General features: G+C 41.7%; 1 protein-coding gene across 10 annotated transcripts in view; it reads left to right on the forward strand.

The window, feature by feature from the left end:
- BCAS1 (brain enriched myelin associated protein 1) overlaps positions 1–22,369 on the forward strand; it is a 98,422-nt gene that overhangs the window by 65,895 nt on the left and 10,158 nt on the right. For 4 of the 10 annotated variants that reach the window (XM_075901170.1, XM_075901175.1, XM_075901172.1 and 1 more), the window contains 3 exons: positions 4,589–4,765; positions 15,238–15,303; positions 22,179–22,232. The exons of 1 other annotated variant lie outside the window; for it this stretch is intronic. In XM_075901170.1, coding sequence (XP_075757285.1) covers positions 4,589–4,765; positions 15,238–15,303; positions 22,179–22,232 — 297 coding nt within the window. The remainder of the gene's footprint in view (positions 1–4,588; positions 4,766–15,237; positions 15,304–22,178; positions 22,233–22,369) is intronic. 5 more of the 10 variants (XM_025187927.2, XM_075901174.1, XM_075901176.1 and 2 more) reach the window with 4 other exon arrangements.

Consider the following 22,369-nt stretch of genomic DNA (forward strand, 5'->3'; position numbering starts at 1 on the left):
AGGTCAATACCACATTACCAATGGCAGCATGGGGTAGAGAGAGTCAATTTGCACCAGGCTGCTACTCCCACTTCCATACAGGCTGAGGAGAGGGGAGGAATCAGGGTAGGTCAGGGACAGGATTAGAATAGTTTTGGTTCTGCCCCTTGAGTGTGCTCTGTGGACCAGTGGAGCTGGGGTGGTGGGAGAACTTATCGGCAGATATAGGGCTGATTCAAATTACCTTCTCTAGAGAACCAGTAACCAGATTGTGACTATGCCTGGCCCTGGGTCAATGGGACTATGCCATTGGGGGCTGGTAGCAAAGCTGCAGGTGCACTCTTAGTGGATCCAAATGATCAAAACAAAATACAAAAGGGTGACGTTGGAAGTGGGGATGAACAAGAAATCCTGTGGGCCCTTTACACTCACATGCGTGGTGCAGAGACCCTGTAGCCACTTGCCTTTCATCAGCTGAAGTAGTAGTCATATAGGGTGTGTCTAGACTACTGAGTTTTGTCGACAAAAGTGGACTTTTGTCGACAAAACTATACCAGCGTCTACACTACCGCTGAGTTCTGTCGACATAACGTCGACAGAACTCAGCAGTTTTGTCGACGCTGGTAAACCTCATTTTATGAGGCATAACACCTTCTGTCGACAGAAGGTGTTATTGCCTGTAGGGTTGCGTCTAGACTACAGGGTTCTGTCGACAAAGCAGCTTGCTTTGTCGACAGAACTGAATGTGTTTAGACGCTCCATGTCGACAGAAGTTTTGTCGACAGTATCTGTCGACAAAACTTCCGTCGACAAAACCCTGTAGTCTAGACGTACCCTTAGTCATGGAGAACGGGGACTGCGCTGTGGAGTTTTTGAGATTGGGGGTCAGGGAGACAGATATCTTCCCTTCTAACTCTACACACATGCACACATACATCCCAACACACACCACCAGTCTCCATGCATTTCACCCACAAAAGGTTGAATTTCATCCAGACAATCAGGATTATCACTGCCAATTCATGCACTTTGCCAACCCCATTTTCAAAAATTCAAATGAAAGCAGGTGTTACAGCCTATATAGCAAGAGAGTCATGGTTCTTCAAATCAAACTGTCGCAGCTCGTGCTTTTTAGGTTCCCCAATTCAATCTGCTGTGTATCAGCCAAGAAGAGGTCATCATATAGGCATGCACATTAAAAGTAACTCTATGCAGTGTACATAAATGTTGCCTGTCTATAAACTGATGTGACACCTTTACAGCATGTGGTTTGTACATTATTTTTAATTATATTCACATTGTTGGCAATGTAGAACAGCAGGTCATATTTAAGTGTCAACGTCTAGTGAAACTACTGTCATTTTAGTTCCGTGTTTAAGGTGCTGAACGTAATGTAAGGTGCTTTTATAACATTAAGTATCATTTGCAACTGGCTGTAAAATGTTACAAAGGCTTGCACTGGAGTTCAGGTCAAATTATTTGAGTTATTTCCATGCTAATAGCTTAGGGTATGTCTACACTACAATGTTGGTTCGAACTAACGGACGTTAGTTCGAACTAACATTCATAGGCGCTACACTAGCGCTCCGCTAGTTCGAATTTAAATCGAACTAGCGGAGCACTTAGTTCGAACTAGGAAAACGTCATTTTGCGAGGATTAAGCCTACAGTAGTTTGAACTTACTAGTTTGAATTAAGGGGTGTGTAGCCCCTTAATTCGAACTAGTGGGAGGCTAGCCCTCCCCAGGTTTCCCTGGTGGCCACTCTGGCCAACACCAGGGAAACTCTATGCCCCCCTCCCGGCCCTGGACCCCTTAAAGGGGCACAGGCTGGCTACGGTGCCCGTGCCAGGTGCAAGCCTGCCAGCACCCAGCCAGCAGACCCTGCACCTGGCACGGCACAGAGCCACCCACCCGATGTCCCCCAGCCCACCTCCTCTTCCCGGGACCAGGCTGGCGGCTCCCGGGAGCTTGCCCGGGACCGCAAGAGGCGGGCACCTTCCTGGGCTAGTGCGGACATCGTGGACCTTGTCCACGATCTCCGCACTAGGCACAGGAAAGTGGCCATCTAGGGCAGGAGAGCTGCCAGCCTGGCCACCCAGGAGCAGGAGTGCATGAAAATCAAGGTGGTCCACTGAGACCCCCGACCCTGAGCTTACAATGGCCGTCCTGGGTCAGACCAAAGGTCCATCTAGCCCAGTAGCCTGTCTGCCGACAGCGGCCAACCCTAGGGACCCTGGAGGGGATGGACCAGAGACAGTGACCAAGCCATTTGTCTCGTGCCATCCCTCTCCAGCCTTCCACAAACTTTGGGCAGGGACACCACTCCTACCCCCTGGCTAAGACTACTCCATGGACCCAACCTCCATGACTTAATCTCACTTCCCTTTAAACTCTGTTCTAGTTCCAGCCTTCACAGCCTCCTGCAGCAAGGAGTTCCACAGGTTAACTATTTGCTTTCTGAAGAACAACAACTTTCTCTTACTAGTTTCAAGCCTGCTACCCATTCCTTTCCTTTGGTGTCCTCTAGTCCTTCTTTATGGGAACTCATGAAGAACTTTTCTGAATGCACCCTCTCCACCCAACCCCTGCTTTTAGAGACCTCTATCCTGTTCCCCCTCCATCTCCTCTTGTCTAAGCTGAACAGTCCCAGTCTCTGTAGCCTCTCTGCTTCTGGGACCTATTCCCAACCCCTGATCATGTTAGTTGCCCTCCCCTCTCCCAGCCTTTCTCTTCCCCTCTCCCACCTCCTTTTCCCAGTCTCCTCCAGTTTTGTTCAATAAAAACAGAGTCAATGTTGGAAGAAACGTTATCTTTATTTTGTACATCAGGAAGGGGGGCTAGGGAGGGATAAGTGGAAGGAGGTGAGGGAGGAATGGGGCACGAGCCCCCGATGGGGAGGACTGGGCTGGCTCTGCGGGCTTCTGGGGGTGGAAGCTCTCTTGCAGCCCCCCCAATTCCTCCCTCTCCCCAGATGGCAGCCTGCGGCAAGTGCAGCTGGGCTGATGGCCGAGTGCTGTGATGTGCCCAGTGTGGGTCCCTTTAAGCGCAGCCCTCGGCTAGCCTGAGACAGCAGCTCCACGCTCTAAGTTCTCCTCTGATGCCCTGCCGGCACTGCTTCCGGCCATCCTTTAGCCCTGTTCAGGGTCCACACAATGTGGACATCCTAGTTCGAATTAGCAAAACGCTAATTCGAACTAGTTTTTAGTTCTAGACGCGTTAGTTCGAATTAGCTTACTTCGAATTAACTAATTCGAACTAAGTTAGTTCGAATTAGCGCTGTAGTGTAGACGTACCCTCAGTCTCTAAGACAGAGAAGATGCTTCTCTATATGGTGACTGTGAGTGCCAAATTAATTAACTTTTCTTTATTGCACAGGAGGGGCCTTTTTTATTGTCTATCTGGGCAGGGATTCTGGAACAATTTTTTATAGTGAGGATGCTGAGACTCATTGAACCAATCTGTAAAGTCTGTATAATGGAAACTAGTTCAAGGCAGGGGGTGTGAGACAGTTCCAGCACCTATGTCCGTAAGCAGTTATAAGAGAGGTCAGCCCGGGGAATGCACATTTAGCCCCAGGAAGGATCTGAAGCATCCGTACATCAATGAAGCACCTATGTTCCCCCTGGTTATACTCTGAATTGAGCAGTTTTCACTGTTCACTTGAACATACTAAGCTCTCAGAAGTAACTCTGAGTAGGCTGTGGGATGAAGCATTCAAGTGAAGAATAATAATAGACACAATTTTTCATTAATCTTTAAGGGTTCATTGTGACCTCAATTCTGCTAAATGCAAAGTGCCTCTTGCCAATTGAGTACACTCTGGAGGTGTTCTAGACCTTATAGGATCAGCACTGTGGTAAAACAATGGTTCTGATTCTCCATTGCCTTATGTCACTTGTGATTATTAACACTTGTGCAAAGTGTCGGGGGGGGGGGCTGTACTACAGATATGACTGAGTGTAGAATTCTGAGTCTGATATCTTTCATCCACCACGTATTTCCTTTGCACTCCTGTGCATCACTAATTAAGGTGAAAGCTAGTGAAGAATTAGACCCACTGGTTTTTTTTCATAAATTATTTAACCTCATTCCAATTTCTGTTTACAAGCCCCTGGGCCTGATCCTCCTCTCACTCGTGTCCATTTTGTACAGGTGTAACTGACTTCAGTAAAATTGCTCCCGCTTTATGCCACTGTAACTATCCACATTCTTTTTGTTGACTATATTTTGTTTTAAATTTATAGTAAAGGTGAATGATTGTACTTAGGAACTAAGGCCGCAATTCAAGAAAGCACTTTTTTTTTCCAGAAAACTTCTCAAACAAATGTCTGACAAAGCTTGTGCTTAAATCCCACTGATGTAAGTATTTTATTGAACAGGAATGGATTTAAGCACATGCTTCAGTGCTTTCCTGACTGGGGGCCCTAAAGCATATAATGCAATCATGGACCATGATGTTCATTTTTTTCTGTATGGGATTACTGCATTTTCTAATTCAGGAGGACATCATGGTTAAATCATAGCAGCATTTAAAAACCTTACTGCTGTAGAGAATATGACAGATGAATGATTTTCTGCCTTCTTAATATTTGTCAAAAATAACCCTAGACTGCACCAGAAGATACAGAGGTTGTAAACAATGAGAAAGTGGAAGCATCTTTAGAAGCAGTGGCTCCTGATAAAGATGAGACTAAAAGCCCAGAAGCTGCAGAAGCTGCAGAAGTGAAACCTAGAAGAGAAGAAAATAAAAACCCCAAAACAAACCTGAGGAAGTTTTTTAAACTGGTAAGCAGGGTCTTTGAACAAAAGGATCTGAGGGTGACTTGCTCACAACTTGTGGATAGCAACTTTTTAATCAATAGTCGTAATGAGATCACAATTCTATTTAGATATAGCAATGAAAACTATATATCTAAATAATGGGGGCAATCTACATAATTGACCAGAGGCGTGTAAATGCTCTTGTAATGCTATGAAAACGTGTGTGCCTGTTTTGCATATGAAATTACTATTACTGCACATAAAATATCATTATTTATATTTCTGTGGCATCCAAAATGTGCTAGGCGCTGTAAAAGTGTCACCCATAGCTTATTTTGTGTTGAATTGCTCCCTCTCGTGGCTGCTCCACAAATTTTTATGGGTCTGCTACAGTTCCTTACTGAGAGAGAGCCTGATCCAAGGCCCACTGAAGTCAATGTGTTTGGTTTTTTTAAATTAATCTCAGTAGGCTTTGAACCATGGAGCTAATTTTTTAGGTCAAGACATAGAGGGTTATGCCTAACATGCTGAAGGTCTCAGGATTACATCCCATTGTCAGCCCACGTGGGCTATCTAGACACAACCCTTTACTCCAAGGAACTTACAATCTAAAAAGACAAAATCAAAATGTACTCCTCATCTGTTGACAAAGTGGGCTGGAAATGGGAACAAACAACATATAAGGAAGTGATCAAAGTAATAATGTCATGTACCTTATTGTTTCTCTGAACATGAACCACTCTCGGTGAATGCACATGCAAATGACAGTGTAGTAATCTAAATGGCAATTGTACACTCATTTACTGCAGTTGAAGTCAGTTCCTCAAATGATTCTAAGGAAGCAGAAATGAAAAACAGTTCTAATATAGACCTAACCAGCTTCTCTGATTAAAACAATATCAGGTCAACTTTTAATAGCATTTTATTCATTTTGGCATGGTTGTTCAGGTGCTTTTTTATTGGTTAGATAATTACCTAATATGGAGTCATAATTTCACAGAACTAAGCTTTAATCTAATACCATATAACGGCCCAAACAGTCAGACTGGATGTTTGCAAATATGTGCATGCACAATTATGCAGAAATTAGGTAGATGTACAGTTTTTGGAATCCAAGTCATTATCTAGAGCAGCCTACATTTTTCTAGCAAGTTAGGTGTTTGTTTGGCTATACCACTGCACATCTAATTTGAAAATACCATTGCCACAGGTGAATTCACAAATGTTTTTTGACACATATGTGGATTCTTCGGTCTGCTCTAGTTGCTGAAAGCTGAACTAGAAAGCCGATTCAATCAATTCCCTTAGGATTTGTAAAGGATATCCAGAGGGTACAGTGCTGACAGAACAATTCTTCCCAATCTCCTGGTCCCAGACCTGTGTGCAGTGGGCATTCCTGGAAAAAAGACACTGGTGTGTGCATCTCTATATCGCTGGAACCTCTAGCATCCAGAATGGCTGCTTGGGGCAGCCAGGTAAAAGTTAAAGCAGATCTGAAGATTGTGGAGAATTGTTTGTAGTAGCGCCTATGGGTACCAATACAGGATCAGAGCCCCCATCATGCTAGGAGCTGGGCCAACACGCAATAAAAATAAAAACAGCCCTAGCTCCAAAAACGCACCCTTTTGATTGTGACATGAGACCAACAAATTGAGAGGAGGGGAGATGAGGGACAGTGAAGAGAACAAGTTTTCATATTGTTGTCCCTTTTGGCCAGAGTTGTTTCCATTAGAAGGAGAAATTGATGATGGGGTCAGGTATTTCTTGAGCACAGTCTTGTTTAGGTGCAAAGAATGCACATAAAGTCCTGTTTCTCTGAACACAGTAGGCTTGCACTTCAAAGCATTTTTTCAGTGAGCACTCTCAGGTTCTTTCTAAGGCCAACCTAAAAGTGCTTTTCTGCTAACTTTCTGCTTCTTTTCTGCCACAGTCATATTCAGTGAGCCCTGCAATCCAAAAACGGCTTGCCTAACCATAATCTGACAGGTGGCGGTCTTGTCATAGGCCAGCTTCTCAAGCCATATTCACAGGGAAAGCCTGGAATTACATTACATACACAAATTCAATTCACATGCTAATGGACTCAACCGTGATTTAAATTGGTGGGAACTGAAGGTGCAACAACTTTCTGAGTGGTATCCTTCCTGTTTTAGCAATCTATCTATTGATTTAGATCTTTATCTGCTTAGGTTTAGCACCCATTCTCCAGACACTTAAAGAAAAAACAGGAAAGGGTGTGGGAGACAGAGCATCATTCTCTTCCCCCCTCCCCTTTCCCTTCTCCTATTTATTTTGTGTTTTCATATCCCCTACTCATAACTCCGATCATCTGAAGAAGTGGGCTGTGCCCACGAAAGCTCATGATACCATTTACATGTTTTGTTAGTCTATAAAGTGCTATCAGACCATTTGTTGTTTTTAACTCACTGCGGCTTTTTTAAAAAAAACCCAGCCCCAATTTTTTGTTTGCATCTGGACTTTGGTAATTGCACATAAAAATTGTCACCTAATTGATCATATAAGCTTGTAAATGAAAGCATAGCTAACTTGTTAGAAAAGCAGTCCCTATGAGTCAGCAACCACGTGCATCAGACTTCAATTCTGAGATCATCATGACTTTAAAACACTCCCCCGCAACTACTGAAGAATAAAAGAAAGTAGCACTGTTTAAATATAAAGCTCTATTCCACGGTCTCTAAAGTCACCATGACAAAACATACAAGATTGTTAAAAAGTACTAGATGTAACACAGCTCTAATCAGAGCAAGGAGTTAGCCTCAGCTTAGCTTCGCTGTTTTCTGCTTCTTTAAAAGTGGAAGCTGACATTTTATCTTTATTGTTAAGGAATAAACACAAGAAACTTCCTTGTTTCCTTCCTAAAAGACAGATATTCCCTCCATGTTGGAAACAGAACTGTACTCATTATATAACTGAACCTACAGCATTTTGAACAGTTTATTCTTGATTCAGCCCATTTTGGTATATCCAATCATTCCCAAACAAACCCTGATTTCCTTTTGGCTATATTAGTTGCTCTTGAAGTATGTGCCAAATAGTTTTACTGAATGATTTTCAGTTTACTGGATAATATCCATCTGGCTGCCTAGAATACATGCTATTGAGTAGGCATATTATTTTCTGTGTGATTGGTCTAAGTTGCATGGTGTTATTTCTGCTCTCTAATTAAATTAAAGATTTTAAAAGCAGGAGGGTAACAAATGATGAATAATAAAACATTCCTAACATGTTTCAACTAATAATTACATGCTGAAGTGTTTAGAATTCCCCAGCTGTTGTCTATAGTTGCGTCATTACAGCATCATGTCTCTCCACCTCATCCTGTTCCTTTGCATGATTGGCCACTGCAGGGGGTGACATGGAGAGACAAGCTTCTGTGCTGCAGTTGTGGTTGGTATTATAGAGATGTATGTGGAGAATCTCTGCACAGAACAGCTGGGTACTATGGAGACTTTTGCTAGTAGCTGTAATTACTACTCAAAGGCTATTCAATTTCATCTGTACATCTCTCTTGGAGGGACACTGCAGGTGTCTGACTGAACAATCAGGCCCACAGTGCTTGGATTGTGCCTCTCAAATGTTTGTCCCTGCCTATATGTCTCCTACATGTGGGCAATGAGTTTAATCATTAGCCCTTGCTACCTAAAGTACCAAAGCTAATGCAATGACTTACGTGATTAGATCTGTTTTACACAATCACTATTACAAAATAAGAGAAAACTCAAATCTGTGCCCAAATATGCTTCCTGATTCAACACCTCAAGAATCGTAACATGTGACACCAGGACAAGGAAGTTACTACAGCTGTAAAAAAATGACAAAAAGAAACACACTCAGCTGTTCAAGGTATGCCACATGACTGGATACAAGCCACCACTCATCTGACATTGCCTTAGGAAATGCTCAAATTCTTGCAACAGTCTATAAATCTCTAAAAGATTGTATCTTCACAAATATTTATTCAAGAAATCTGGTATTTAAGTGATTATTATGAGGGGAGTTTGTACCTGGAATGGAATGTTGCAGAGCTTCATGGACAAACCACGACTTCATTGGTGAGGTGGTGGTTTCTCTCTAGCTTAGCTGTTGTTATATACCATTAGGCAGTAGGTGTATCATTACAATTGCTGAAGTAGTAACAATTGCTGAAGTAGTAACTAACTGCCTTAATTTTAAATTGCTTATCTGGGTTTCTGGATTTCCCCCTTTTCTTGTGGAATGGGATTCAAAGCTATCACTTTCCCAGTGGCTACAAATATAAGAGTTTTTTGTCTCATTTTATATCTTCATGTTAACTTGATGACTCAGGAAAGTAAAGAGATCACTCCTCTCTATTTCCTGAGGTGCATTAATAAGGGGATATTAAATAAAAATGAAAAGTAGCAAAATTAAGAATTATTATTCATTCATTTAATAATAGATATAGAAATGTGAATAATTTACCAGTAGAACGCTCTGCTACATGATATCAGGGCTCAGTGTTCAGCACGATTCAAAACCAGATCATATGTTGACATGGATAATGAGAATACCCACAATTAGACAAAATAACAATAAAGAGATATCAATTTTGAAGTTTAAGAGAAGGATGGTTTTCAATTTAAGGCTCTGGGCTAGGATTCAGAATGAATATATATATATATATAAGGAGATATACCATCTCATAGAGCTGGAAGGGACCTTGAAAGGTCATTGAGTCCAGTCCCCTACCCTCACAGCAGTACTATACCATCCCTGACAGATTTCCCCTAGATACCTCCCAAGGATTGAGCTCACAAGCTTGGGCTTAGCAGGCCAATGCTCAAACCACTGAGCTACCCCTACCCCTTCTCTAGGTTCATTTCAGACTCTGCCACAGATTTCCTGTGTGACTCTAGACAAATCATTTAACCTCTCTATGCTTTGGTTTCCTATTTATGAAATAGGGAAATATCTCCAACAAGTGGTGTGCTGCTCTCCTTAGTGGAACACAAGAGATAAGTTAGAGCTTTAGGCTATTTGATGAAGATTTATATAGATACCTTTGATTATCAGTGAAGGAAGGAGGTCCCTATTTTTTCATGACTCGTTGATTAGAAGTCACCATTTCCACAGAGGAAATTAAACAAGTTATTATTGCCTGTGTGCCTATTGAGAAATGCTCTGGACCATATTTTCTGTCATCCATGGCTCACAGGCTATTAGACACTGGAAATATTCTTACATTCCCTCAGTGTAAGACCTCACCATATAGGGAAGGTCTATACATACCAGGAGATTGACACTGTGGCCATCGATCCCCAGTAGGGTCGATATAGCAAGTCTAGTAAAGACCTGCTAAATCAACTACCAATCACCAGTACGAGAAACATAAAGGCAGTTGATGGGCGAGTTTCTCCCATCGACCCCCTGCAGTGGAGACCCCGCAGCAATTAAATCTAAGGGACATCCTCTCTAGCTACATTAGGTGGAATTGCGTACCTTAGGTTGACATTGCCCTTTAGTGTATACTGCCATAGTGAAGGCAGAAGTCGATCAAGGTTTACCAAGGCTTGAGCAGAACAAAACATTTTGGACTACATGGGTAGGCTGTTCATTGTCCTCCTAGATTAAACTCTTCCTGTCAGGATCCTGTTCTGAACTATGTCTTGTCTTTCTTTGTTCCTGAGTTCCTAATTATTCTTTAATACTGGAGAGTATAGGTAGAACAGCCAACACCTCTGTGCCACTTGCTGTTCTGCTTTGACTGAGACAGGCTCCCCTTCAAGCATGATTCCAATTCCAAGGGATCCAGTCTCCCTTAACTCATCTTGATTGAGGGGAGTCCTCAAAACAGTCAGAGGCCAGAGTGAGGGGAAAGAGGTGCTATTCTACTCAAACAGTGCTAAGACCATCATCCTCACTCACAAGGAATGGATTCCTTGGGACTGGAGCACTATAACCGAAGGGGAAACTGTCTCAATCAATAGTAATTGGGCTTTTCTGCAAAAATGATGAGTGTCAATATTGCTAACATTCTTGACATTTAGAATTTCATCATTAGACTTCAGAGTTAACTGTGCATATTCTGCAAGAGGCAGCTCACATCTCACAAAGCTTTTTTTACAAGCCATTTACAAACTCAGTCAGGCAGCACTCTATTCATTCTGTTGGGAAGGAATTACTTGCAATTCTAAAGGCTAGAAATACATGTAGAGAGGGTTAATAAAAGACTGTCACATGATTCATAACTTCATATGTAAAAAAAAAGCTGAAAATAGCTAGCAAATTGAAAACTGGACAGTAAGAGACTGCAGTGATGACTGAACTTGGTAATATTCTGAACAAAAAGAGCTCCTAGCTTGTTGCTGTTTCCATTGCTTCATAGTGACTTGCAGACATTCTAAGTTTCACCGTGATGTTTGGGGAGATTGTGCATGCAGATTGTGTTATATTGTGCATGCTGACTGTTTTATATTGTGCTAAGAGAATTGTGTGAACTTGTGAGAATTGTGGATGAGCATCATGTGTTGCCATGAAGGGCTGCATGTGTTTAGGGATATTGTGTTGCTGTGTGGTTGGTTGTGTAGATGTGAATCCAAGAGGCAAGACCATCCTTATAATTCTTGGTGTGCAACACAGCCAGAGCACTTGCACCCCATGGCAACTCTGCAGGGGGGTTGCGCTCAGGGTCATGGGGGCAGGACAGAGTTGGGGGGGGGGAGCAGGCCCAGGGTTGCAGAAGTCAGGAGACTGGCAGGGGAAAAGGCAGGAGGCACCAGGCAGGGGGGAGTAGCATGAGCTGTAGGCTAGAAGTGGACCAGGGGATGGCTGCACAGCCAGATGGAGACAGACAGTGACTTGCAGGATGGCACAACCCATGGGTGGAGGAGATGAGGCTGGCCACTGGAGCCGGTACTACCCACCGCTTACTGTCCTGTCCTTGTGGTGGTCATAGGCCCAGGTGTTCCTGTCCTGTCCTGTCATGATAGTGGCCATAGGCATACACAACATAATGGTACTTTGTGAAGTACAGATGTCTGAGACTTGAACACTGGACAGTAACAGACTGCGAAACCCAGTTATGATTCAACCCAGGGATCTCCTGAACAAAAAGATCTCTGTCATGCTACTTCCATCACGCCACACTTACTCATAGATTTTAAGCATCAGAGTGACTCACCAAGAGACAATCCTAGAATCTTGTTATGTAGAATAAATATTACAACACCTACTGGTGCTATCAGAGAAGGGCTGGTAGAATGCTCCACCGAGTACTGACTCAGTCCAATCCTGTATAACAATATTAAACATAAAGGAATGTCAGCAACTGTAATCAAGCATGGATGCAAAATCCAGTCCTGCCACTAATGCTTACTTGATCAAAACAAGTATGTGTCACATGTCATAAAGATTTGTGGGTATTATGAGGAATTTTTTGAACAGTATGAAAGTTTTCTTTGTTCTCTGACCACAATGAGTGAAAGTCATAAATCTGAGGTCAATGGGAAAACTGGAAATGAACTCTTGTTTATATCGGGAAAACTGATCGGCATAATTCTTCTAGAACAACTATTTCGCTGCAGTTATTCTACTATAATTTAGGTATTCTGAAATAATTCCCACCCGTGGACATTGTCCTGAAATAAAAAGTGATTTTATTCTGCTTCAGAAACAGAGCAATTATTCTGGAACAAAGTCACTTTCTGTTTCATAATGGAGTGTTCCTGTAGGAAATTATTCCAGAATAGCTAAGCCAGTCAATTTCCCAGTGTGGACAAGTCCTTAGTAACAGCTTCCTCTTAGTATAGATAAAGGTATTTTACACTGACCAAATTCTCAAAAAAGCATAGCTTGTATTTATCAAGACTATTACCTGTCCCCACCCTGTCATCGTCTGTCTTGTCATGTTGACCCTCCTTTCTTAAATGGAAACAGTTCTTTAGGGTGAAACCATATAGTCTTCAGGTAAAACTTCCATTGAAACAAACAGGATTTCCCCTTGTTTAAAGACTGAAGGATTTAGGCCATAGTTAATTATGCTCCACTGATGATAATTAACTGTTTAAAATATGAGAGATTACTGAAGGTTTGCTATTGTTCTTTCCTATGTATAAAAGGCAGTATTGTGGTAAATGTACTTGTTTATAAAATTCACTTTAAACATACATGAATAAGAGTCACTGAAATAGAAATGCAAACTTGATCTTATTGCTTTATAGTCATCAAACACCATAGACTAGGGTACTAGCCTGTAATGAAACAAAGACCGTGCAGTGTTTCTTCAGCCCCGTTTCTTCAATCTTTCCTACAGATTGCAACTATCATGCATATAACTAAGTAATTGTCCAACCAAACCAAAACATGTTCCTAAGAGAATGAGTGTAGGTATATAACTAATTGATCAATCAAGCCAAAACATGTTCCGAAGGGAATAATGCTTTCCCTAAATGCGATTGCTTATAGTAACCACTTAAAATTTTAGCTTTTGAACAAACTCCTATTTAGTATTAATTTTCAACATCTAGAGTGAAAAGAAATAATCATACACCAAAACCAAATCTTTGCTAAGAGATTGTACTCAGGATTGAGCTGATAATGTTGTGTTGCAAGTGATAAATCTACAAGCTGCAGAAAACCACAAATCCGCTTGGTCTATCTTTAGAGCAAAAGTCACATCCTTTCATTGTTTTCATTGTACTTAGGCAATGAAAAATGACATTCAAACTCGGGAACTTTGGGGTTTAATACTCCATGGTTAAACAATGTGCAACAGAAGACCATATTATATATTCTGTTGACCTGCCATAAACGGAACCCATTCTTAAACTCTGAAATATTTGTATATTGTTCTAGTCATTTTTAAATTATTAATGTTAACCTAACATGTAACCCAAATTGAAATGAATCCTTTTACCATACCCAGCCATAAAACTGATTATATATCATATTCAAAATATGGGTACATTAGATATTCTTTTAAAAGGTCTTTTAGGCCATGTCTATTACTGCAGCACTATTTCAGGATACTAAAGGTATCCCAGAATAGTTATTCCACATCTTTTGAGTGCGCCCGTTATTTCAAAACATAACGGGCCACTATTCCAATGTCCCTGTAAACCTCACTCCACGAGGAGTAAGGGATGTTTCGGAACAGGGATTTATTTTGAAATAAGTGCTGTGTAGATAGTGCCAAATTTCAAAATAAGCTATTTTGAAATAACATCAAAATAAGATACAATTTGCATAGCTCAAATTATGTAGTTTATTTCGACCTACAATGCAGTGTAGATGCATCCTCAGAGACAGAGTTTACTTTGAACAAGCTGCTTGTGCAACAGCCTGAAAATCTACTTTGCTTATTCTGACCAAAAAGATCTGATGCCAGGAAAGGTGGCTACCTAAGAACATAAGAACGGCCATACTGGGTCAGACCAAAGGTCCATCTAGCCCAGTATCCTGTCTGCCGACAGAGGCCAGCACCAGGTGCCTCAGAGAGGGTGGACCAAAGACAATGATCAAGCGATTTGTCTCCTGCCATCCCTCTCTAGCCTCTGACAAACAGAGGCCAAGGACACCATTTTATCCCCTGGCTAATAGCCTTTTATGGACCTAACCTCCATGAAATTATCTAGCTTCTCTTTAAACTCTATTACAGTCCTAGCCTTCACAGCCTCCTCTGGCAAGGAGTTCCACAGGTTGACTACACACTGTGTGAAGAAGAACTTTCTTTTATTAGTTTTAAACCTGCTACCCATTAATTTCATTTGGTGTCCTCTAGTTCTTCTATTTAGGGAACTAATAAATAACTTTTATTTATTGGCCCTCTCCACACCACTCATGATTTTATATACCTCTATCATATCCCCCCTCAGTCTCCTCTTTTCTAAACTGAAAAGTCCCAGTCGCTTTAACCTCTTCTCATATGGGACCCGTTCCAAACCCCTAACCTCTGTGCATGTGGTCCTTTGAGAGTTAAGGCATAAAGTAGAACAAATAAGTTGTATGGAAATGTAGAGCAGTGGTGAAAATCTACACATCTCAGTAGTTTTTAATTGTCAACTACAGAGTCAAGCACATATGTAGAAATAACATATAACCACAACCTCAAAAGAGGATTGTCCTATAAGAGTTAGTTGTCTCAGAGCTGTAAGCTAGAAACGTGACCCTAGTTAACTCTGATGGAAGGAATGATAGCATCATCTATCCCACTTATCATACTGCACAATCATCAAGCCTGTGAGAGGCTGTTCATAGTGTGCAGCCCTCAACAGGAAAATTGCCTTCCAAAAGACAATAGTGCTGCATTGAAATACATATGCAAAAATTAGCTTTGGAGATAGAGACATGGGATGGGAAGCATTTCAATACTGTTTGCAGACAGTTTGAGAAGTGATGGTTTTGTTTTGCCAATGTACTCAAATTAATCCGTGGTTTTGTTTGACTTTTGAATGAATATTGAAACTGTGCTTAAAAAGCAAGAGTCTGCTGGGAAGACCTATATTCCTTTGTTATTTTAGTCAGTTAAAAATGATGGCGGGGCCACCAGTTCAGAAGAGATAAATGGGCCAGACCCCAGTCACCAAGTAAGTGTTTGGATTTATTCATCTCTTGGTGATGGGTTTCACTGTATCTTATTTTCCACTTGTGTGTTTGATTGTTTTTTTAATACAAAAATCACTGATTGTAAAAATACTGCATCATGTCCATTGAACCTCTTCAAGTTATTGTTGCCTAATAAAGATGAATTTAAAAGGTCACTGCCAGATTAAAAATCTTACTTTTAAAATATTTTCCATTTTCATAATAAAATAATTAGCTAAATGAGCCAATTCTCATAATCTATTTTCCTTTACATCCTTTATGCTATTTGTTTACCTTTTTGCACTTTACTTGGCTTGGACAGTGAAATTAGACAGATCTTTTTTGAGTTGGCTATTTCCTAGTTTTTCAAATACACTATTGGAGAGATTATTATTTGGTAACAAACCCAATGGAAAAAGAGTTAAATTTAAAGTAAAAACTTTCACTGAAATTTAACAAAAATCAGGAAAACATTCCTTTATTTAGAGATAGAAATGTAGCCGTGTTAGTCTGGTGTAGCTGGAACAAAAAACAGGACTATGTAGCTTTCGTGGGTCTGGCCCACAAAAGCTCATCATCCAATAAACCATCTTGTTAGTCTTTAAAGTGCTACATAGTCCTGTTTTTTATTCCTTTATTTAGTTTTCCTTCAAACACGTGGGCCAAAACTGCCTGATTATGTCCCTTTATGTTCCTTATTATCCAAGATTTTTTTGTAAAATTACTGACTTTTCTAGTAGACATTCAAAAGCTGTAATCCTTATATGAGCCAGACCATCATATTCTATTTAAGTCACTAGATCAGCAGAACTCTATTTAAGTCACTAGAACTAAATCAACCGACACCAGCTAAATCAATTGACACCTAAGAACCTGGTCATGTTCAGGATGTTATGGTTTTCTATAACTTACTAGCAAAATTAAAGCAGTGATGCAAGTTGACCTGTCAGAACTTCTTTCTTCATTCTCATTTTTAGCATCAGGAAAATGCTTTTCTGTTGTGTAACATCCGCTGATAGTTTAAGTTAATCTTAGCTGATTAGTGTCTTATAGAGATCACAGAAGATACAGGGTCTGATCATGTGACCTTTACTCTTTTAAACTTACAATTCTTTATTTACAATGAGGTTTCTTAAATGACTAAAGGTTACAATCCTGGGCTCATATTCTTTACTTTTTTTCTTTCTTTCTTTTTCTTAAATTGTCATTTGTTAAAATTACCTATTGGCTACATCTACACTGGCATGATTTTCTGGAAATCCTTTTAATGGAAAAGTTTTCCATTAAAAGCATTTTCGGAAAAGCAAGTCTAGATTGGCAGGATGCTTTTCCGGAAAAGCACCTTTTCCGGAAAAGCGTCCATGGCCAATCTAGACGCACTTTTCCGCAAAAAAGCCCCGATCGTCATTTTCGCGATCGGGGCTTTTTTGCGGAAAACACTACTGTGCTGTCTACACTGGCCCTTTTCCGGAACAGTTTTCCGGAAAAATACTTTTGCCCGAACGGGAGCAGCATAATTTTTCCGGAAAAGCACTGATGATTTTACATTAGATTGTCAGTGCTTTTCCGGAAATTCAAGCGAACTGTGTAGACAGCTGGCAAGTTTTTCCGGAAAAGCGGCTGATTTTCCGGAATAACTTGTCAGTGTAGACACAGCCATTATGTTTCTAGGAAAAAAAACATGAATATAGTGGGCCCGGTTCTTCTCTCATGTGCAATAATATCATTTAACTTAAGTTTCACTAACAGCAGTATTAGAGAAGAATAAGTCAATTTTTTACTTTATTTTTTTTAACCTGGTTTAAATGGTTACACTAATTTATCTTTCTAGCTTTTCCTGGAAAGTTCTGATTCCATTTCTATTGGCATCACTGACATTTTGTACTGCATTAGGGGACTAATCCATAAGCCAATGAAGTCAGTGGGAATCTTTCTTTTGACTTCAAAATCTTTGGCTCAACCCTATTAGAACACAACAAGAAAAATACTATGATGTTAATTTTTTAAAATAAATTATTACACATTTCAGTAGGAGTAAATCAACGCCAAAACCAGTACAGGCAGTCCCCGGGTTACATGGATCCGACTTACATCGGATCCCTACTTACAAACAGGGTGAGGCAACCCCGCACTAGCTGCTTCCCCCCAGCAGACCAGGGAGACGCGAAGCTAGCGCCGGCCTCCCCTCAGCAGACCAGGGAGACGCAGAGCGGCTTTTCTCAGCTTGAGAAGAAAGGACTGAGGGAAGTGAGGTGTGGGAGAATAAAACTGAACTCTGGAGAAATGTTTGGCTAGAGTTTCCCCTACAATATGTACCAGTTCCAACTTGCATACAAATTCAACTTAAGAACAAACCTACAGTCCCTATCTTGTACGTAACCCGGGGACTGCCTGTAATGTAGATTGTCGGCTGCAGGTCAGCCTTTAAAATGAGAAACATTAATGTGATTCATTATTCATAGATTTCAGTTTGCATGTCCTGATGTCATTCCCATCAATATTAAATCTGTCAATTTCCTGATTAATTCCTTTCAAGATTACTATGAAATGCCTCAAAGAGATTATCTGATTGTTTTCTGCTTTGTCTGAAAACAAAATTACCAATATTGTTTCAAGTGTTTTGTCTGAACATCAAAGGCCAATATCTGCTTGCTGCACGCATCAAAACAGTCCCCTTGAAGCTAGTTTGGACTTGGCTGGAAAAACTACAATAACTATCAGGGACCCACTCAACTGAATAAACATGATAGGGCAAACTCTGCTGTAACTTCACAACCTGTATGGCCCCATTGGTTTCACAGGATGTTAATCAGAGCTAGACTCTGTCCTTACATCTTGGAATTTAGGCCTAATCTACACTTAACAACACAGGTCAACATAGCCATGGTGCTCAGGTATGCAAAAAAAAAAAAAAAAAAAAAAATCCACACCACTGATTGCTGTCATTATGCTGATCTAATCCCAGCACAGCTGGGTCAATAGAAAAATTCTTGTTTATGGATCTACCATCACTCAGGGAGGCAGAATTCCTACAGCAGCAGCAATTATACCACTAACCAGGTCATATAGAGTCTGTGTAGATAAATCTGGCAATTCCAGGATAGCTCTGAATTAGATTTAAGAATATTTCTTTTCCTTTGAAACTATGGCTAACAGCTGGCCTCAGTATGGTAGACAGTGCTGTTGCTCAAACAACATTATAAACCCCAATCTAGCTCCAAACCTGATGTGTCATTGTATGGGCTACAGTAGAATTAGGGAATGTCAAAAAAAAATGCTACAGCTCTTTTCATATAAAGGCTGAGAAATTAATGTACAAGCCCGCAATGCCTAGATTTTGTACCTGCCCATAAGAAAAAGGAAGGGCTCACAGTTAAAAATAAAGAAAATATTATAAGGCAATATATAGAGAGAGACACCACAGCAGCCCATCTGGTGAAGACACCCTATGCTAACAGGAGAGAGCTTTCCCATCAACATAAGAAAAAAATCTGGAAGCAGCAGCAGCTGTGTCACGACTTATCCCTGTTCACATAAGGGTTTATGTAGCTGTAACTTTTATTGCTTAGAGGGAGAGGTTTCTATAGCCTTGAGTGACATGTTATGCTGACATAGGCTGTCAATGTAGACATAGCCTTAATCAAAGAATTAAATTGTTAAGTCTTAAAGAGCAGAGGAATTAGCAAGGACATATAATCAAAGGTTCCCTGACCTTCAAGACTGTGGTGTGAGCAGCACATGTACTGAAAGGGTGTAGTAGAGAAAACTGGAAAAGAGCCAGAGGCGAGTGACAAAAGTGATCAAAGGGATGCAATGCAAGCCATATAAGCAAAGGCTGAACGAAGTGGGCATGTTTAATTTGGAAAGGAGGAGATTAAGGAGGGGACATTATAGTGCTCTGTAAATACTTGAAAGGCTTGCATAAAAACGATGGAGAAAGGTTCTCTCTTGCTAAAGAGGGCAGGAGAAGAGGCACTGAGTTCAAATTCCAGCACAGTCACAGATTTAGGCCATTATTCTACACTACAGATCTTAGAGCGGCACAGCTATACCACTGAAGCTATGCTGCGCTAAGGTCTCCCATGTGGTTTCTCTATGGCAGTGGGAGAGAAATCTCCCATCAGCATAACTCAGGGGTGGGCAATAATTTTTGGTGGGGGACCATGCCAAGATTTTGGAAAGTGGTCAAGGGCTACACTTTTCTGTGGAGGAGGTGTGAGGTCTAGGATGGAGGTTGGGTGCAGAAGGATGCACAGGGTAGGGACTGGGGTGCAGGAGACAGTGTGGGGTCTGAGAGGGAATTTGGGTGAAGGAAGGGGTTGTGACCTGGGTCAGGGGATTAGGGTGTAAGGTAAGGGAGGGAATATGGATGCAGGAGAGGTTTTTGGCCTGAGAGAGGGACTATAGGAGAAGATGCAAAGTCTGGGAGGGAATTGTGACCTGGGAGATGGGGAAAAGGAGGTGCAGACTGAAGAGGATTTGGGTGGTGACCTGGAGCAGGGGAATGGGTTGCAGGGGAGTATGGGTGCAGGAGAGGGATTTTGGCCTGGGGGGGAGTGTAGGAGGAGTTACAGGATCTAGAAGGGAATTGTGGCCTGGGGCAGCAGGGTGCAGAAGGTTTGGATGGTTACCTACAGGAGGGAGATGGGGCGCAGGAGGGGCTGGAATGCCAGAGGCAGGCTCTGACTTGGAGGTGCTTACCTATGTATTTCCCAGCCAGCAGCCCTGCAGCACCCCCAAGACAGGCTGGGCTCCCTGCCTCCTGCAGCCTCAGATCACTTTAAACTGCAGGCTGCTCCTTCCACACGGATCTCAGCTCTGGGAGTGGTAAGAGATTTGCACTGCCTCCATTCCCCAGACCATTCTCTCAGTGCTTATTGGCCGGGTGTTCCCAGCCAATCGGAGCTGAGGATTGGACTGGGGGATGGGGAGATCACACAAAGTGCCCTCCCCCTTCCCCACACAGAGTAGAGAGCCCACAGACTGCACTTTTGTAGCAGCTGTGTGCCTGAGGTTTCTGGCAGGGTGGTTTGCAGGTTTACAGGCCAGATCCAGTGGCATAATGGGCCAGATCCAGCCCCCGGGCCTTATTTTGCCCAAGCCTGGCATAACTGAATCACTCTCAATGAGTAGCAGTAGCTATGTTAGGGTATGTCTACACTACCCCCCTAGTTCGAACTAGGGGGGTAATGTATGCATACCAAACTTGCTAATGAAGCCCGGGATTTGAATTTCCCGGGCTTCATTAGCATAAAGCCGGCTCCGCCATTTTTAAAAGCCGGCTTGTTCGAACCCCGTGCCGCGCGGCTACACGCGGCACGGGCTAGATAGTTCGAACTATGTAGCCTCGTGGAACGAGGTGTACAGATAGATCGGAATGGCTACATAGTTCGAACTATCTAGCCCGTGCCGCGTGTAGCCGCGCGGCACGGGGTTCGAACAAGCCGGCTTTTAAAAATGGCGGAGCCGGCTTTATGCTAATGAAGCCCGGGAAATTCAAATCCCGGGCTTCATTAGCAAGTTCGGTATGCATACATTACCCCCCTAGTTCGAACTAGGGGGGTAGTGTAGACATACCCTTAGTGAGAAAGCATATATCCCACCAATATAGTCATGTCCATACCAGCCCTTTTGCTGGTGAATTTACGTTGGTCAGAGGCATATTTTTTCCACGCCCCTGTCCGACCAAAGTGTTCATTTAGACACACCATTAGAGTAAATCTCAGAAAAACATATTCCCACCTGTAAGAACCATAAGATAGTGAAACAGTTTGCTTAGGGAGGTTGTGGAAACTCCTTCTCTGGAGGCTTTCAAAAGAAAAACCATCTGTTTTGGATGGTTAGACACAACAAATCCTGAATCTTGCCAAGGAGTTAGACTAGATGACCCTTGCGGTCCCTTCAGACCTTGTGAATCTATGATGAAAAGGAAAAAGGGCTTTATATGAAATAGACCATTTGCAGTATTTCCAAACCCAGGAAGTCCAAAATCATACATCAGCTCCCTCCCCTCCGCCAAAAAAAAAATGAGATGAGATTAAAAATTATGAGTATTTTAATAGACTTGGGGGGGGGGGGTTATTTGCCTTCTGACTTTCTGAGCCTTTAGAGCAGTGGTTCCCAAACTTTTCAGCATCACGCCCCCTTTTTGATATTTGAGAAACCCTCATGCCCCCCACAAAATAGCAGCAAAACTTGTTCGGAGGGGAAGGGAACTGATGGGGGACAAGAAACAAAAATAGCAGCAAAACTTGGGGGGGAGATAGATAGGGGGCTGAGACACCTCACGCCCCTCCTGGAATTTCTTCATGCCCCCCAGGTTGGGAACCCATGCTTTAGAGTTTATAGTTTGAAGTTGCTCTGTAACTTTCTCTATGATAGCTAAAAACTCACTTTGTTGCCATAAAAGCTGTTATTCTCCTGTAATCACATGATTCCAGGAGATGGAACTTTAAGAAAAACAACTACTATGAGACTCACAATGAAATAAAAAAATTGGTAACACTGCAATTTATTAAACCATGGGGTCATCTGAACGCTCTCCAAGTCAAATTTGCAGAGAACCTAAACATATCTAATTTCTAGGCTCGCCTACCATATTTCTTTTTAGCTGAATAAATGTCAGTGTTGTTTTGATATTCCCATTTGCAAGCAAATGTTTTAGCACAAATGTAACCAGTAATCTACAAGCACAGAACCTCACAGAGCTATCATGTTATTTTATTTGTCCTTCAAATCTGAAACTTGATTTGTGAACTTTGACTACATCCAGTGTTTTCTCACTTTGAATTCTTATCTTTACTGTATTTGTCTGCTCTGTGATGTTGTTTGTCTTTTAAGGAATTCATGCAGTGTCTCCTTTTGCAATTCCACGCAGCATTTTCTATGGCATTGGACTTCCAGGGCCAAATCATGGCTTGTTAATCACCTGGTGGAGTATTGTAATTTTATAGATGGGATATTTTTACCTCTGCTTCATGTGTCCTGCTACCTGCCTTTATCTCTCCTCCCCTGGCACTTCCAAGTTTCTATGGTGATTTTGCAGCTTCGGATGCAGAGATGGTTATA

Source organism: Pelodiscus sinensis, chromosome 18, assembly GCF_049634645.1.
Source record: "Pelodiscus sinensis isolate JC-2024 chromosome 18, ASM4963464v1, whole genome shotgun sequence".
Lineage (NCBI taxonomy): Eukaryota > Metazoa > Chordata > Testudines > Trionychidae > Pelodiscus > Pelodiscus sinensis.